At 34.0% G+C, this 19193-nt stretch overlaps 1 protein-coding gene across 2 annotated transcripts in view; it reads left to right on the forward strand.

The window, feature by feature from the left end:
* ASCC3 (activating signal cointegrator 1 complex subunit 3) overlaps window positions 1-19193 on the forward strand; it is a 277788-nt gene that overhangs the window by 65207 nt on the left and 193388 nt on the right. For both annotated transcript variants that reach the window (XM_035321897.1, XM_035321898.1), the window contains exons 9-10: window positions 10149-10349; window positions 10801-10941. In XM_035321897.1, coding sequence (XP_035177788.1) covers window positions 10149-10349; window positions 10801-10941 — 342 coding nt within the window. The remainder of the gene's footprint in view (window positions 1-10148; window positions 10350-10800; window positions 10942-19193) is intronic.

Raw genomic sequence — 19193 nt, forward strand, 5'->3', positions numbered from 1 at the left:
AGTTCTAACAAAATACTTTTTCAGAATTCTATTTGGAAAATTGTAGTTATCCTACCAATTACTCTTTCAGTTAGAATATTGGAAGTGAACACATCAGATAAGAGTGGAGTTTTTGTTTGTTTGTTTGTTTGTTTGTTTTTTCATGTGAATAAATTGGTGTGTTTTCTACAACAAATAATAATTTTACTAATGAAAAGAATTTCTATCCTCTGTAGCATGCTGGAAATCAATCTGGAGAATGGGAGTAGGAACTTTTCATTTACAGTAAACAAAGTATTAAGTGAGAAGTTCTTTACCTGTTCACAGGAATTACTTGTCATTGAGTATAATGTAATGAAGGAAACTTCTGTACACATGTTCCTCCTTCTCAGCTTTTGTTCCCTGAATACAAAATAGGATGGAAATATTCCTGAGTCATCTGAGACTATGTAGGAGTTAATTTCCTGTGTTCCTGATTTTTGCTTTTCGTCAAACCTCTAAAGCTTTGTCCTTCTGGACCTCGAAGCATGAGACTGCTTCCCTGCCATGCATACCCTTTAGGTGGAGTCTTTTTTGGCATGCTTGTTATCAAATGTATCTTTAGGCTAAGCAAGAATGCTTCTCTCAAGTTCTGCATCAGTAATTTGCCTCCATCAGAAAAGAGTGTTTTGCATACCAATAGCTACTATAGCAGTAAAGTAAATTTAACAAGAAGCCAAAAACAGTTGTAACTTGCAGCATATATTCCTTTCAAAGTGTGTGTAACAGTTCTGTTAAATCTGTAGTGCTGCTTGCAGTGCAAGGAATATTTTTTCATGAGTTTTTCAGTTTTTGTAACTTCCTAGTTTTCAGTGACATAATTTTCCACACTTCGAAACTCTGAGACTTGCTGAAGGGAAACACTTGGATACAACCCTTTAGAAGATTTTGTGTCTCTTTTTCCTGACCTGTGCCTTGGTCACTCATAGGGTCCATAGGATGGTCTAAATTTTGATCTCTTTCATCTGATGTCTGTCTTTGCCTTATGGTTACCATTTTGCAGATTTGGACAAAGACGAACTGCTGTTTTATTTCTGTAGTGCCCATCCCTATTAGATTTTTCACGTTACCTGGCTAGGCTAGTTGCAGTAGCCACACCTTTTTTTGAGATGTAGTTATGTCCTCGTCAATGCTTCTCTGCGCCACTGGTGATACCCAATTTACTGCTTAGAAATGTTATAGGCTTTAGTTTTTGTTTGTTTTAATGCTAGTAGTGACCCATTCATACAAAACTGCAACAAGAATGGAAAAGGAAGAAATAAATTATGACTCTTGATATGATGCAGTTATTTCAGAATCCTTCCAATTAATTCAATAAATGGCAATTCATGCAAGGATTCAACTTTCAAAAAGTAGTTTGTGTGTACTTTCATATCACACATTACAATCTATTTGAGAAAAGGTAGCAGAGGCCATTTGATACTGGTTGCACAAAAATACTTAAATGTTTATTGTGTTAGTAATGCTTTCCTCACCCATGGTCAAAATTGATGTAATTCCTTTCATGATGTCCTCATTCTCTTTGCTTATTTATTTATTTGGGCATTGTCTGTATTCTTGAACAACTAGAAAAAAGGTTTTCTGTCTTAACTCTTTGATTTCTTCCCCTCTTGTTACAGGTGAGACAGTTGGCCTCAAACAATGATTTTCTCTTCCCTTTTAAAGAGACTCAGTGAGGTTTCACAGGGGCATAAATAAAGGGAAAGAGATGCTATCAGCAGACCCAAGAGTATCTTTTAGTTGTATACAACCTTAGGAAGTTATTGGACTGTTTTCTCAATACATCAGTTTCATCATAGCTCCATCTTCATCTAGAACAGTCAGGGAGATAGTGGTAGCTGAAGCCTTAATACACAGCAATCCAGGTGGAACCTTGGTGTTCAGGGTACCAGTATTTTAAATGCTTTAAACCTCGTGGTGAGTTTTTGTATTTCTTTCTTCCATGTGCTTAGCTTTGTGTATTTGCATAAAGTTATTTTTAAATTGCAAAGAAATGAAACTATCTCTATGTGATACCTTTAAATCTGATTAAATGTCAGCAAATTGAACTCAAGTTCTCCTATCTTCATAAAATTTTAACTTTTGATGTTATTAGTAAATGCTGTGACTGTTGCCAATTTTTCTTTTGCTTTTTCCCTATTAGCTGCATATTTCAGGGTAACTTTGGTGCGTAATTTATAAATGACATGAGAAAGCTATAACAGGAAGCTGTATTCCTATCTATGTTTTGTGACTGTAATCTGGAATAATTCTCTTTGACATCAGAAAGATGCTTTTGAGTGTAACTGAAAAGTGTAACTGAAATCAAATTTTGAATGCTAAATTTAAGTACCTTTGCAGTGATGTAGAAATAGTTGATTTTATGGATAACTCTTTCTGAAACACTTTGCTATCCATTTCCTCAAATCACCAGAGGGTATAATAATTTTGTCTATAATGTTTTGTCATATTATAACTAGCCTGAAGAACACAACAATTCACCCAGTGATGGAAAGAGTCCCCAAGCTTTTTCAGTGTTTTCTCTCAGAGTTGTGAAAACCTTGGAGAGCCTACAGTGCTTTCACATCACTTCGATCAATCTGACTTTGGATTTATATATGCAAAGGTTTTTGGTTTTATCTGTACATTTAACCAAAAACCATTTAGTATAAATCAGTGGTTGACTAATTCAGATAACTATAGAAAAGGTGTGACTGTTGCAGTTGTACGTATAGCTTAGCTAGCTCATCAAGAGAACAGGTTAGATAATGTTAGTGGCAATGCATCAATTGACTTCAACAATTTCTGTCCTGATTATTTATGGCATGTTAACTTTTAGCTGTCATGTACAAAGTTAAATATTTTTCCAGAAACTCTTGCTTTCACATAGATCTTTTTTCTTTCTTCAAGAGAGCAGATGGTAGAACTGATTATTTTTTCTTAAATAAATATGTATTTTTTGTATTCTTTGTTGTTGTTGTTCCAAGGAATGCCTAGAAGGAGTCCAATAAACTACTAGATTTCAATGCAATTCATTTTTTAATGGAACTCTTCTGGAAGGAGATTGATTCTTTTTTAATGAAAGTTTGATTGTTGAAGAGCACTGGTACAGGCTGTGCAGAATTTTCATGTTTCTGGGAAGTGAATAAATTTGTTAGAGAAATAACAGTTTCAGAATCTTGGCAAACATAAACTCTGAAAGCGTGGCGTAGAAATATTTAACCAAAATTTAAAAACAGCATTACAAATTAAAAATGTAATAATTTTCATAGTTTGTGTGCTATGATTTCCTTCCTTCCTAATATCAGACAGGATTTCTCAAGTATTATCCCAGAGTCAATTAAGCAGAGGTTATCCTTTTGCATATAACGAACATATATATATTTATCTATTTTTTTTTCGCTAGATATTTATTTTTGTGTACTCTGTTAGAATTCAGGAAGACTATTCAGTGTTTCATTTTAATTTAATGATACTAGTATTACTTAAAAGTATGGAAGTTTCCCCAGTTTTTCATTGCTACTTTGACTTAAAAACTTAATGCATTATACAGTGGTTGTGATGACAGTTTGAAAAATCAACACTACATGTTTTTTTTTTTTTTCTAAAAGATAACTAAATTCAAATTAAAAATAAATTTGTGAAAGTCTCATGTTTTTTTTAATAGGAGATCAGAATATTTTTTACCCTTGTGGTTCATTATCTGTCATTTCTAGGAATTTCTTCTGGCTCCTTAATCTAATTAAGAGGCTGAAGCATCTTTCAGATAAGGCATGGCTGAGAGTGCTGGAGAGTTGAGGGGGAATTTTACTAATGTATATAAATACCCAATGTGAGAGAATTATTAACAGAAAGGGAGCCAGACTCTCCTCAGTGGTGCTCAGTGACAGGAAAAGAGGCAGTAGGCACAAAGTAAAACGTGAAATTCCATATGAACACAAAAAAATGCTTTTTTGCTGTGAGGTTGTCAAACACTGCAACAGGTTGCCCAGAGAGGCTGTGGAGTCTGCATCCTTGGAGATATAGAAAACCCTACTGGAAAGAGTCCTGAGCCAACTGCTTCTAGATAACCCCGCTTTGTGCAGGGAATTGGACTGGGTCATCTTAAGAGATCCCTTCCAACCTAAATAATTCTGTAATCTGCGATCACTGTTAATAGTGACTTGGATAGCCATATCATGCAAGATTTGCTCTTCTTTTCTAGTCCAGATACTTCTAGCATGTAAAGATTAGAAAAGAGCTTCTGTTTTTTTTTTTTCTTGTGCCCTTTTTTTTTTTTTTTTTGCATCTGTCTAATGTTTCTTACTGCAAGCTTCCTTTATGCTTCCTTTATAGCACATAACTCCACAGCTACTGCACATTGGATGAGATGTAATTTGTACTCACTTGAAGCAATTGTAAAGCTGATGATGGCCCAAAGTCAATCCTAAACTTTAGTTGGTACACTTATATAACTTTCATATCTTTATTTATGCCCAATGTTCTTAAAAATATATATATATATCGTCTCCCCTAAGTCCATGTAAATCTCACTGTTATGGATTGGTACTAAACAGAGCTGATCAAACAATTAAGAAACATTGTGCAGGTTTGTTTTTTTACATGTTGGGAGCTTTTGCTTAAAATCTATATCTGTACTTTGAAGTAGTTATTTCCTTTTTCAGAGCAGGTAGGAAATTGTGCTATATATTATTGTTTCTAAATCTCATGAGCTATCACCTCCATCAATTAAAATATGGAAAATATGATCAGGAGAGGGCAGCCATGGAAGTCCCCAAGTGTACTTTGAGTAACAAAGTAGTATTTACACTAGCACAAAAGTGCTATGAGTACATAAATGCACAGTTAGAAAGTAAGGGGACTACTGAATGTTCATAATTTGGAATGATAGAGTGAATATGTTTATAAAAATGGATGTGTGTGCGTATGTATCTGTGTATGGGCATGCATGCGTAGATGCATGTTTTTACTAACAACATTATAAAATACAGTAAAGGAGAAGTGTGACCTTGAGATTATTTACATGTCAGGATAAGGGACATCTGAACTGCATTTTCTGAGGTTCAGAGAGGTTCATATATTTTCTTTAAAACAGCATGGATTGGTCACATTTTTAATTTTTCTTTAACAATAAAATAACTGACTGCAGTATGGGGCTTCTTACATCTGAAATATACAAGATTAAGATATATTAAAAATGAACCAAATAGTAGAGAAAATACCAGAATTTTAAACTTGGTTTATAAGTGCAGTAGATAATCTTTATAATAAATGGGTAGTACAACAGAAATAATCATTATAGGAAGTTTATTTTAGATTGGATTATGCTATGGAAATTAGGATTAGATGTCTAACATTTATTTGTTTCATACTATGGAAAAAAAATTGTCTTGTGTCATGTGAAAACTAGAGAAAAAAAAAGAATGTGGACAAGACAAAATCTCTTTTAGAATGAAGAATAATAGGGGAATGTCCTGTAGATAAATCCTTAAAATATGGTAATTCTGAGGAAGATAATATCCTTAATAACCTTAAACACCTTTTCTGGATAAATTGCTAATTAAATACATTGTGGTGGTTGTTGTTGTTTTTCTTCTAATGATGCTCTAGGTAGATTAGGTAGGACACTATGCCTGTGCACATCAAGATTGAATGTAAAGCTGCTACTAAAATGCTATAATTGGACCTTGAAGTTGGCTTGAAAGCACACTGGGCCACTAAGTGAAAAACTGTGATACAAAGATTAAAGTGGTCCTGAAGATTAACAGATGTTCTATTTTTTTAATGGAATTGGTATGCCTTTTGCTCTGCTTGAGAGAGAACACTATGCGAGTGCATGAGAAAGATGCTTAGCAAGAAAAGATGAGCATCTTCTTTTGTCATAGAGTCATAGAATCACAGAATGGCTCAGGTTGGAAGAGACCTCAAAGATAATCTAGTTCCACCCCCCTTGCCATATTCAGGGATGCAATCAACTAGATCAGGTTGCCCAGGGACTCATCCAGTTTGGTCTTCATGGATGGAGCATCCACAGCCTCTCTGGGCAACTGTTCCAGCTCCTCACCATGCTCTGAGTGAAGAATTTCCTCCTAATCTCTAATCTAAATCTCCCCTCTTTTAGTTTAAAAACATTCCCCCTCATACTGTCAATATCCGATTGAGCAAAGTCGCTCTCCATCTATTTAATAAGCCACCTTTAAGTATTGAAAAGCTGCCATAAGGTCACCCAGAGCCTTCTCTTCTTTAGGCTGAACAGCCCCAGCTCTCTCAGCCTTTCTCCGTAGGAGAGGTGCTCCAGCTCTCTCATCAACTTCATACCCTGGCCCCGTTCTAACAGATCAACATCCTTCTTGTGCTGGGGACCCATATATTCATTAAATAGCGTATTCGTATCATGTCATATTCATTAAATTCTGTAGAAGGAACTATGGAGTTGGTCTGGCTAACGAATTGCATGTCTAAAGCTGTGACTATAAAGTCCTGATGGCCTGTGTTATTTACAACAGCTGGTGGGTGTTACTACTGTGTTATTCAAGCAATTGTTTGTGAGCTGTAGCTTGCCTGCTGACTGAATCATATGGACTCATTCATGAATTTTACTTCAATGACTCGAATAATTTTTCACTTAATAATTACTTATTTTTGGATTGCCTATGGAGCACCAGCATGCAAAGATCATTTTTAATGAAACGACTAATTTGAAATATCTTCATTAAGTATACTCTTATTTTCTAAACAATGCATTGGTTGTTAAAATAAGTAAAGATATTTGACATTCATATCAGAGCAGTCTTGAGTATCTCTTGGAACGAGTTGCTTCTTACCGATCTTTTACGTTGATTCATGCTCATGTAGAAGCCATCTTATTCAAAAAAAAAAAAAAAAAAGGCAAATCTTTTTGGCTTGTCAAACTGTGGATTTTTGTGCACGCTTGCATTTCTTTTCATACCGTCTATTTTCTTTAGTTATTTTTAAGAGTTGAACTGCTATTTTTTGATTATACACTTAGCAGTACTTACTGTTTGAAATAAACTGAGATTTTGGGGAAGGGTGCTCTGTAATATTTTTTCAACCAAATATAGAGTTAATCTAAGGAAGTCTTAAGATACTATTTTCTCTGGAATTCCTTTATCTTACAGCTTTACCAATCCTTCATATGTTCATGCAGAGTCACCTTTTGAAGACTGTGTTGGCTTATTAAAGTTATGACTACTGTGCATTGATTTGTCAGTCTGCCTTTTTTTCTTTTGAGTTTCTTGACAATTAATTAGTATGTTGAATTAAAGTATAGATTCTGGTTTAAAAGTTGTTGTTAACAAAACACTTCTAGTAATTAACCAGGCTTTTATGAGTTTTGTTTTTTCTTAGTAATTACTCTGCTCTTAATGTTCCTTTAAATAATGTTCCTTTAAAAATAAATAAAGATTGAATGCTTTTTCTAACTTGTTACACATCTTCCACTGGACTTTCTGTAGAAAATTTATTGTTGCTTACCAAGTCTGTCTTAAATCTACAGTGTTACTATTTTACAACAGGAAAATAGAAGGGAAATTGTTAACAAAATACATCTATCTGTTTGGATAAATAAAAACAATTACATGTCCCAGGTGTATGGTATATGTATTTTTTTCCAAATGTAGTGACAAAATATGTCTTAAATTGCCTGTTTATAGAAGCTGGAACAATATATATGGGCAGCAGTTTAGGAAAACGCTTAAAGAAATAGTTTATTCAAGGGTATTAAGGAATCACACAGTTGTAAGGAGACTTGTATGTGTAAAGCTATGCATGTTCGATTATGTGATGATAAAAAAAAAAAGTTCTTTTCTGAAGATACTTAGCTGCCTAAATGAAGTCATGTTTATGGTTCTGCTTTAATTCAAAAGCTGCAACTTTAATACATGTATTGCGCTATGTAGTATTTTGTTAATTCAATTATGCAATTGCCAAACTGTAAAAACAGTCAGTTGAACCCTGATATCACTAATGTAATCAGCAGGTCTCCAGGAAGCCCATTAATGCTTTAAATAGTCTCATTCATAATGATGAAACAAAATTTGAAGATAATACACAAAGTAAACATTATGTATATAAAACAGTGCAAAGCAAATAAGATTTCCCCTGCAATCTTGCGAGCAAATTAGACTGTAAAAGAATACTAGTTGTGAACGCTGTTGTAATCCTGAAATTCATCTACTTAAAGAATTAAAGAAACTTAATGAAAAGTTGTTGAAGTATTACTGTATACAATTTTTTCTTCAACAAAAACACTTAACAGTTTAGAATAAATATTTGAAAATATTTTAGATATGCATAGATATCCCAATCTTAGAAATACAACTGCAAACCTTGATTTAAATGGAACTTAGTTTTTCAGTTTTGCATGAGTTTTCAACCTGAAAGTTTTGCTAAGACAAAGGTACGGCTAAATTGAAAAGTACTTTAATTAAATAGAAAGTGTTGTTGCATAGTGCTTTCATTGACTTTTATATCAATTAATGTTATTAAAAATGTTTTTAATATTTGAAGTTCTCTAGAATAAAACTGTAATCCACCAATCAGCAAGTTTTTCATTCCTCCAAATCTACAAGTAGAGCTTTGTCATGTACTGTGAAAATAGTATGTTAACGTAAATTTGGAATTTGCATCTCAGCTTATCACAAGGCTACTACCAAGAGGTTGAAGCAAAATGGTAGACCTAATTATTTTTTTTGTACAATTAAATGAAATTGTTAATTTGAATAGCCAATAAAGCTCTCATTGCTAAGCTTGCATTGCTTGAGGTAGTAAGGAACTGGGTCTTTCTCAGATGATTTATTTTCTTCTGTAAAATAGTATTTGAAAGAATATTACCATAGCAAATGTCTGGTACGTTAGCTGAAGAGCCTTTAGTAATGGAAAGAGATCTTCAGAAGGTGCCTTCAGGACTGTTCCTTGCAGTAAATTTGTAATTTTGTGGTTTCCTACAATTAAAATAAAAATGGTAATTTTCAAAAATATCAATATGATATATGTAATTTTTATTAATAAAAGCTGTGCAGATAATGAAATATGTAGAAGAATGGAAATAATTGTGTTCTGCAGTCTCTTCTAAGTGTCTGTGAAAAGTAAATAAAAAAAATGCAAGTTTATTAGCAAATTCAGAATCATAGAATATCCCGAGTTGGAAGGGACCCATAAGGATCATCTAGTCCAACTACTGGCACCACACAGGTCTACCCAAAATTTTAGAGCATGTGACTAAGTGCACAATCCAAACACTTCTTAAATTCAGACAGGCTTAGTGCAGTGACTAATTAATTTTATCTCTTAAGGATCTTTGTTTCTGTTGCAAAAGTTTTTAGGATCTTGAAATACAGGAATTGTACCTGTCTACAGCAGTTCTTTCTTAGCAAAAATCTCTTTCCAGAGAGACCAAGAGGAACAAAGCAAACAATTTTTAAATTGAGTTTTCAATTTAAAAGATTTAAACATGTACTAGACTCTAATGACTATAATCACCTATATTAACTAAATTTTAAATTTTTCAAAATATTCTTAAAGCTTATTTTACAAGTTTTAAGTTCTCTACGGAGGATGTGACTTTATTTTTATTTTTTGTACTATTGATTTAAACTGAAAATAGTAAGATGGATATTTCCTCAGAATCAGAGAAGGTCATTACTGTTTTTTTTTGGTCTTTATTTATATAATTAAAATTTATTGCACAAAATTAATCATAAGCCATTTTAAAGACCATCTGTTGCTTCAGCAAGTTCCTGTATATTGCTGATGCTTCTTCTGTTAGAGTGGTCATAGTTTATTACTTCAGATTTAAAGATAGATATTCTACTACACAGACTGTTGCTGCTTTACTGATGTTTAATTATTAATAGTTAGTTATTTTACTGTATATTAGTTTTGTTCCCAGACTTGTTTTTAATAAAAAGTGAAATGCTGAAATAGCATGTGACTGAGGATTTTAGTTCATTTTAAGAGAAATTATCCTGCTATGTTTTGTTTTCCTTATAGATACAAAATTTGAGGGCTGGAAGTGGTAGCCTCAGAATAAAAGGCTTGGAATAATAAATCTTGAGCTTTGTTACCATGTGTTATAATTTCTTCACACACATATGAAAAATCCAAAATACATGTTTTGTTTTTTTTAATAGATTGGACAACTTGCTTTTAAAGGCATGAAAAGACTAAACCGAATCCAATCTATAGTTTTTGAGACTGCCTACAACACAAATGAGAACATGCTAATCTGTGCGCCCACTGGAGCTGGGAAGACCAACATTGCTATGCTGACAGTCCTTCATGAAATTCGCCAGCATGTTCAGCATGGTGTTATCAAGAAGGATGAGTTTAAGGTAAGAATTTAACGAACCAAATAACTGCTTTTTAACTTGTGAAGTAAAACCTATTATATGCAACATGAAATTGGGAATTTTCAAGAATATTATATTTTCCAAGTTGAAGATAAGGCTAATTTTGATTTATTTCATTACTCTTAAAGCTTTTCTTTTTTTCTGTTCTAAAACTCTTATTATGCAAGGGAAAAAGCTATGAAAATGTATTTAGCTTCGATGCAGAACCAATTTTAAAAGTGATGAGGCTTTGTAAACAAAATCCGTTGTTCTTTCAGCTGCTGCATGCTCATCCAGCAAAGATAACTACTTTTCATATATCACTATTAACATTTTTCACTGTAAGTGCCTGGCATCATATTTCACAATAAGTTGTGATTTGTAATAGTTGCCATGAAACAAACGACATTGTGGGGTTTGGTCGTTTATCAAGTGAGTGTCCCTTTGGTTACAGATTGTATATGTTGCTCCTATGAAGGCTTTGGCAGCTGAAATGACAAATTACTTCAGCAAGCGTCTTGAACCACTAGGTATTACTGTGAAAGAGTTGACTGGTGATATGCAACTGTCAAAAGGTGAAATTCTGCGAACACAGGTATGCTTAATATTTAAAAGTATTGTTCTTCGTATTTTTGTATTTTTCATAGGTATGCCGGTCTTTAACTGTCATTATGAAAGTATTAGTGAAGCAGCTGAAACATTATTACTGCATCTAATTATGTTGGTTATGTTCCAAAATGTGACATTTGAGAAGCAATTCAGAGTAATTAAAATGCTGATATATTTGAAATATCTTAAGCAATATGCTCATCAAACTTTGGGGGTTCTCCCATTTAGCTTCACAGCTATGCCTTGAAATAGACCCTAGTGAGCCATTTGCGTATAAACTTTGAATAACATCATACTTGATTTCCAGCTTGTGAACCTTAGTGGATTATGCCTACCCTTTCAGGATTGTGAGACAAGAGTTGTATTTGCAAGAACATGACCTTCCTCAATTCAGATTTGGCATTCTTTAAAAATAACAGTTTTGAAAAGTTGAAAGTCTGGTCAGAAATGATAAATTGAAAACACCTTAATAATATGTTAATAATATCACTGCAAATATATACAAGTGATACATACTTTCTTTAAAAAATAAAATAAAAAAATAGGTTCTTGCAAATGGCTAATCTTACTTTTCCTCATAAAAGGAAAAGTAAAAGGTTTCGCTAGGCTGAATCTTTGATCATTCATAGAAATGAATACATTCTGAATTTTTAGCTTTGTAAGTAGTATTGTCTAGATGGAGACTTTTATGTTTTGGCGAATACTTCTTGTCATATTAATTTTAGGCAAATGGTATTTGTGTCTGTGAAATATCACTTCCCCAAAATACTGACTTTTTATCTGTTCTTAAATAGATAAAATGTTTTTTTGTAGTTAACTTCCTTTGGTAAGACTAGAAAAATCTCTTTGCATAACAAGTAGATATATCTGTTTGTAATTAATAATCAAGAAGATCACTGAAGTAATCTACTATGAAGTCCTGAATAACAGTCTTCAACATTAGAAGATCAATATGCATGCATTTTGACACATGAGGACAAAATAATGTGATAACCAATAAATAACAAACCCATAGCTGTAAGAGCAATGTCAGAATTACTCTGCAACACCACCTACCCAAAAATTATATTTACAAGGTGAAAAAGTTTTGAATAAAGACTTTTTAATAAATTTATAAATAATTCATAAATATATAAACAAATAGATTATTTACATAGAGCAAATTATCATTTCAAATTACTTCTAGGTCTTTTTTTCCAGTTTTTGGCTAGGGCACACAATCCAGTAGTTCAGAGTCTTAATAGTAGAGAGGGAGTATGTATAATCACTAGTAAAACTAAACTGACCATGGAAAACCCTGCTCTGAACTGTGATGATCTAAGAAGGGAATGAACATAGAACAGAAAAGTGCTCTTTTCCTAGTTTGCATCATAATTCATAAAATCTTACCGCATTATCTAAAACTGTGCTTACGCCCAATAAAGAAGTAAGGAAAAGAAAAAAAAATAGTAATTTCAGGTGTCATTAAGAAATACGGATGGAAAATGGTTTACAAAGTGAAAATTTTATATATTACTTTAGCAATAGGAAAATATTAATATAAACAAAGTATTAATTCAGAGCATAGTTACATAGTAATTTAAGTTTATCAAGAGACTCTGCTTCATCACGCTCTCCTGTTTTAATCCAAAATACCACCTGCTAATAGTATAAATATTAATTCTCTTTGGGGGAAGAGGTTAAATTAGATTTGTGTGCGAAAGTCTTAAAGAAATTGCAAGGTTATTCTTTTACCTAGTAAAAATCTTTTTTTTTTCATGCTACAGACAGATCCTATTGCTTTGAAATTCACCTTTTTATGTGAAATTTACTCATCTTCTAATAGTTCTACACTTTCTATGTAGAAATAGGATAGATACTATTCTGAGGTGTAGTGTATAGTTCTGAGGTTTGTTTTAGGAATTGAAATGGAAGATAAATGGTCTCCATAAGAGCAGGAATTTGGAAACTATTATGTTATTTGTGACAGATAGGTATTATAATTAAAGCATTGGTTAATTTCAGTTTTAGCTTTTTTATGGATAATAGTTTTGCTTCTTTGCTATTTCAAACATTGCAAATGTTAGAAAGAAGAATATAAGACCCAAAATGTTGGGACTCTGCAATGCTCATTACTGTTGTTTATTTGCTGTATCTAGTCAGTGTTTCCTTATTGTAGCATTGTAGGAGATGCAAAGGAGAGAGAACACAAGTCCAAGAGTTACAAGTGTAGGTGCTGCTGTTGTTTGTCCAGACTCAGTAGTGGGCTTTGTTTTATATTGGCTTATCACAGTACACTGAAAATGTCATGCCTTTCATAGACAATGCCTTATGTAACCGAGGAAGGGGCACTGACTCGTCTATTGCTCTTTGCATATAATATTTCCTATGAAAACTAATAAGCTTTCTTTCATCAACTATTACACTTAAACCAGCTCTTTCAATCAGGTTCGTTTTGCTGCTTTTTGCCCTGTATTAAATTTATTTTTATTTAAAAAGGTTTTTGGTGGTGGTGCTGTGTTGTTGTTTTTTTGTTTGTTTTGTTTTACTATTGTCAGCCACGCTAATGTTAAAATTTCTCAAAGTGCTCCCGTTTCTTTATGATTTCAGAGTTGTTTTGCCAATTGTTATCCTGCTTTCTAACCTTTAGTAGCCTAACTGATCAAGTGCCTCTGTTTAACAGTAAAGCAATTTTTCCTGAAGAATTAACCTTTAGCAGGAGGATGCATGCTCGCTATTTAAATACACAGGGATAGTACATATAGTTTTGGAGGATAAAAAACAGGAGTAGGATCATGAACTGAAGCAGATGCTGGCATTTCATGTTGGATCACTGTTTCAAAACATTGGAGGTTCTCTTTCTAGGAGACTGAATGTCTGATCTAAATCTTCTGTGACTGTAGACTTTTGCCTCTTTTCTGAGCAGTTAAATTTTCACCATCTTCGTTTTCATTTCAAGTGAATCAAATCAGTCACAATGAAGAATAGAAGAATGAGGTGATTGTCAGGTGTTAGTTAGAAGTAGAACTTCAGTGACAGTCCTGATAATTTTCTCCTTTCTTTCCATTCATCATGCTTCATCCTTCATACTTTGTGTATTTAAATTTGTGTATTTTGTAAGTCATTACTTGCATCTGTTATGCTTATTCTGATGAGGAAAAATTGCTTTAGCTGACAAATTGCTAACTGTCTCATTTCCCAGGAATTCATCTTTAATTAATGGAGTCTGCCTACAGGAGTCTGTAGACTCTGCCTCTAGTTTCCCTACAAATAGTTTTAAATATTGAAAAAGTTAGCCAGAAAGCATTTATAGTATTATGCATGAGATGATTTTGCTTCCATATTGTTCCATACTATGTTTTGAATATTCTGTCATTCCAAAACATCCTTCAGAACCCAACTTTTCTAAAAAGGTTGTTTTTTTTCTTGGTTGTGGTGATTGCCTCTTTTTCTTTCTTTCTTTTTTTTTTTTTTTTTTCAGTAATGAAATGCCTTTAAAGAAATCCAGATAACTGTTTTGTTGACACTTCATACAGCCTTCTAGCCTTCTCCCTACATCATGGGCAATGAACTATTATTTATCAACCTATAAGATGAGAGAAATTGGATATAAAATATTTTCCATGAAAATTAAATGTGAATATTTAATGTGTTGTTTTAATTTTTCAGACAAAGTAGATCCAGAGTCCATTACTAAATATTTTTTTACATAAATGTTTCACTGAACCTGGGAACAAAAGAAAAAGGACTTACTACAAAAAATATATAGCCCTAGCTATTGTACTAATTCTGCTGAGTTTATCTTACACTTTTTAAAATGTCTATCTTAACTTTTTTCATGGTTTAAATAAAGATGTATTAAGTTTTCACTTTCATTAAGAAATAAATAAAAACCGAGGGAAGTGTATTTCTTTGTAGTTTTTTTTTTCCCTGACAGTTTTTTCTCTAAGTATGTTTGTATATTGACTTACTATTATCTAGGAGTAACTGATGCTTAAATATCAGATAAACTAATGATGTTAAGTGTACTTTAGCTGTGATTTATTGTTTGGTAAGTTGTTTTTGGTACATTACTCTTAGTGTTTAAATGGAAAAGACTAGGGAGTAATAATTGCATCTTTTGCTGGGTAGCATTTGAGGTAACACAGTTTTGCATTTTTATTTCTTTGTTTTGTTTTTAAGACGATGGATTATTTGGGTGATTGGACCTTTAAGTGTGTATATATACAGCTACTCTGTCTTTGTTTTGGATAGTCTGGAAAATTATATAACAACTTCAAAATCAAGTTGTGGGCTTTCAGATCATCCATCTCTGACTTTGTGTTTGCAACAAATATAGTAGTAACAGTTATCTTCTGAAACTTCAGAGAATGCAACTAGAATTGGAGCAGTATAGACATGTAACACAATCACCAAGTCTGAAGGCATTGTCCTTCACTGGCACATAAGCATATGATTACTCTCAACTTTTACAAATCCATAGTAGCAGCTAAGGAGTTGCAGAAATGTCTTCTGACCTAAATAATTATTAACTTTAAAAGATTGTGGGCATAAAGAAACATATATAAGATAATTTATCTTTAATGTTTCATGCATACATAACGAGAAACAAAATTAAGATCCTTGGCATAACCCAGTGGAAATTTATCAAAAATTTCTTCTACCTGTATAAACCCTAATAATAATTCAAAAAAAAAAAAGCCCTTTTTTTTTTTTTAAAGGAAAGCTATTATAGTATTCTATTGCATCTTCAGCTTCTATGAATATTCCTCACTTGTATACTAAAACATCAGCAGTTTTGTACAAGATTTGTTACAGTATGATCCTTGTCTATGGTTAGGGTCTTAATTCAAGTAAGTACATTTAACCGAGACTGACATCTTAGAGTTGAAATAAATTTTCTATCATACTTTAGCTTTACTTTGTGCTTCAGGCATGCAGATAAAAGTCAAACTTCTTGTTTGTGTCTCTTGCCTTGGAGGCCATCATTCTGTTGTGAACCTTTCTCACCAGAGATACATCTTAATGTTAAGGCCAGATTATCCATGCTTTCTCTGTTGCTAAAATTACGTAGTAGCTGATAAACAAATCTGGTCAACATTTGAAAGCAGGCTAATTTACCCAGTGTATAAACCTCTCTGTATCTCTGTTCCTTCCTTCTCATATTCTTGGAGTTAAGGGGATTCAGGGAGCAGGAGGATCAAGAGAAGGAAATTTATTATCTTTTAAATAAATATTATGTGAAAATGAATCAAACTGTTGTGTCATAATTCCCCCATTTCTGCCCTATTGAATACTTTTTCTTTTATAACTCTTGAAATATAGATTTATTTTTAAAGTAGCAGGTGTTTCCATTTTTTGTTCTCATTGATCAAGAAAATGATCTTGCAGAAAGCAAGTTTATTTATTTAAAATATATTATTATATTTCCTGTAGTGTTTACATATTGCTAAAGTACTTTAAGGTTCAAAAAATAAAAATGTACGCATTTATGGAAGTGCAAGGCAGCACCTGTCAGCATGGGCCTGCCAACCTTCAAAGAGACAGACATTTCTAATATTGTAGTTTCCTGCATGCCTCCAACTACCTCTGCCTTTTTTTTTTTTTTAAATCATGGATTTGATAAAAATTAATTCCCTGCCCAATGGAAGAAAAGGGGTGCTGGAAATAAACTGTGTATCTGATCTTACTCTGCTTCCAACTTAGTGTTTTTAAACATTTCTGTTTAATGCAGCGAGGAAGTAGGATAATGGGAGTAGCATTCACTCATTCAAAAAAAAAAAAAACAAAACAAAAACTCCATTAACTTTTGCAACTTTACATCTCTGGAAAAATTTCAAGATATTCAAATAATTCAAATTTTGACCCTAAAATTGTAGTGTCCTGCATAAATTAAATATGCAGAGGCATAAACTGAAAGATTAAACCTTCAGTTTGTTCAGCTTAGCTAAAAAAAATATATTAAAAAATAGGTGATGGGGAAAGAAAGTTGCTATGCCTGCTTTATCAGGCAGCTAGCTGTCATGTGTTCCCTGCTAGTTAGCCTGTGTAAGGTAAAGTTGCTTTCAGAGTTGATTGTTTCTTTCTCACAGTTTATGTAAAAAGTATCTTAACGTTTTGCTAAGAAACAATCCTTCAAAGCTTTAGATTTGAGGAGTAATAGCACCTTCATTTGCCAAGTGGTGGATGTGCTGAAGAGCTTGAAAATATGAATGATCTCCCAGATGACAATTAAGGAGGAAAAAAAAAAAAACACAACAACACATAAAGAACTAAACAGTTATGAGGCATCCATGCCCAGATGCTGGCAGAGGGCCGCAGGGCTCCTCTGTGAGGAGAGGCTGGGGTTGCCCCATGCCAGTCACCATGCCAGTCACAGCCATTTCAAGTCATCTCCAATGGCCCTGCCGCAGGGCATGGCCAGGCCCAGCAGCCAGGATGGCAGACCCTAAGGAAAAGAAGGCTTGAGGAAGGGTAAAAACGCTGCACGCTGCAAAAGCAGTTGTGAGAAAGAGAGACAGAAAAAAATAAAGGAATGAGGAAAAATCTAAGAGAAACAACCCTGCAGACACCACAGTAGGTGAGGAAGGATGGGGAGAAGGTGATGCAGGTGCATGAGCCAATATTCCCCTGCTGCCACTGGAAGTTTTGGAAGAGACCAAAGCGGAGCAGGTATTTCCCTAAAGCCTGAGAAGTCTAAGGTGGAGCTGACATCCACACTGAAGTTAGGTGGATATGTCTTGAAGTAAACTGTGACCCACACAGAGGAGCCCACACAGGAACAGGTTTATCCTGGCAGGAACCATGGCCCTTGGTCCACAGGTAATGCTGGAGCAGTGTGTTCCTGGGGGACTGAAGCCCATAGAAAGGACCTACACTGGAGCAGTTTGTGTAGGACTGTATTCTGGGGGACGGACCCCATGCTGGAGCAAGGGAAAAGTGTAAGTAAGCAGTAGCAGTAATCAAGTGTTACATACTGACCACAGCCCCCGTTCTCCATCACCTTGCACTGCTTGGTACATCAGGTGGTAGAAGAGTTGAAACAAAGCAGTGAAGTTGAGCCTGGGAAGAAGGAGGCTTAAGAGGAAGGGTGTTTTAAGGTTTGTTTGGGCTGTGTTTCTATCCTCCTCTCTTCAAATTGGCAATGAATCAAATTAATTTTCCCCAAGTCAAGTCCGTTTTGCCTGTGACAGTAATTGGTAAGTGACCTCCCTGTCTTCATCTCAGCCTGAAGGCTTTTCTGTCTTATTTTCTCTCCTTGTCCTGCTGAGGAGGGGGAGTGAGAAAGTGGCTGGATGGGCATCTGGCAGCCAGCTAAGGCCAACCCAGAACAAATGTAGTTGTAAGTTTTAGGTGTGGTGGTGTTCGTTTGTTTTTCAATTTTTAATTGAACTTAGTTTTAGCTGATTATTAAAATAACCATGTTTGTAGAAATTTTAATTTTGATACTTTAAATACAAGATAAATATTTTATTAGCTTATTGCAAGTTTTATATAACTATGTTTTTTATTTTAGCTATTTATACTAAAAATAAGACTAGTTTAGAACAAAAGGGCAGTTGTTATTGAAGAGCATGAGTAATACAACAGTACTGATAAGTGTTTTTGAAAACAGCAGTGTTGCAAATGAAAAGAGAATTTGTGTATGCTGCATTTGCATTGGCAAATACATTTGTCTGATTACTGCACAGAATGCTTTTCTTGAGGAGAGGAAATAGCCTGAAGGACTGAATGTATTTTGACATCTCAAAGATTAGCTGATTAATTGTACTTGTGATGGCAAAGCAAAAGTGAGAAGTGAAGCAGAGACCACAAAAGCATCAAAGCTGAATAGGGTGAGCAGTTCTGAGAACAGCAAATGGCATCAGGACCTTTCAGTAATATGGATGATCAGTGTGATAGATTCTGTCAGCTGATAGACTGTGATATTAAGTCATGAAGGCTTTATTCCCTGTTGGAATCTGATACTAATAAAATGGAATAATGCTTTTTTCTTAAGTTCTTATCTGTAATATAAAACTAATCAAGTCTGAAACTATTTGAAGCAAAAGAGGGCTATAAGCTTGGTGCTTTCTGTTTCATCTACAGCTTGCTTTTTCTTATACTCTTTTTCTCATTTCCTGCACATTAATAAGGTATAGAGATGGTTGTGGGTAAAAGAAAATAGCGAACTTGATTCCTGCTGCTTACCCTCCCCCCCGGCACCCAGCCCGCCCCCCCCACGGGGGGGGGGGGGGGGGGGGGGGGGGGGGGGGGGGG

Source organism: Oxyura jamaicensis, chromosome 3 (genome assembly GCF_011077185.1).
Source record: "Oxyura jamaicensis isolate SHBP4307 breed ruddy duck chromosome 3, BPBGC_Ojam_1.0, whole genome shotgun sequence".
NCBI lineage: Eukaryota > Metazoa > Chordata > Aves > Anseriformes > Anatidae > Oxyura > Oxyura jamaicensis.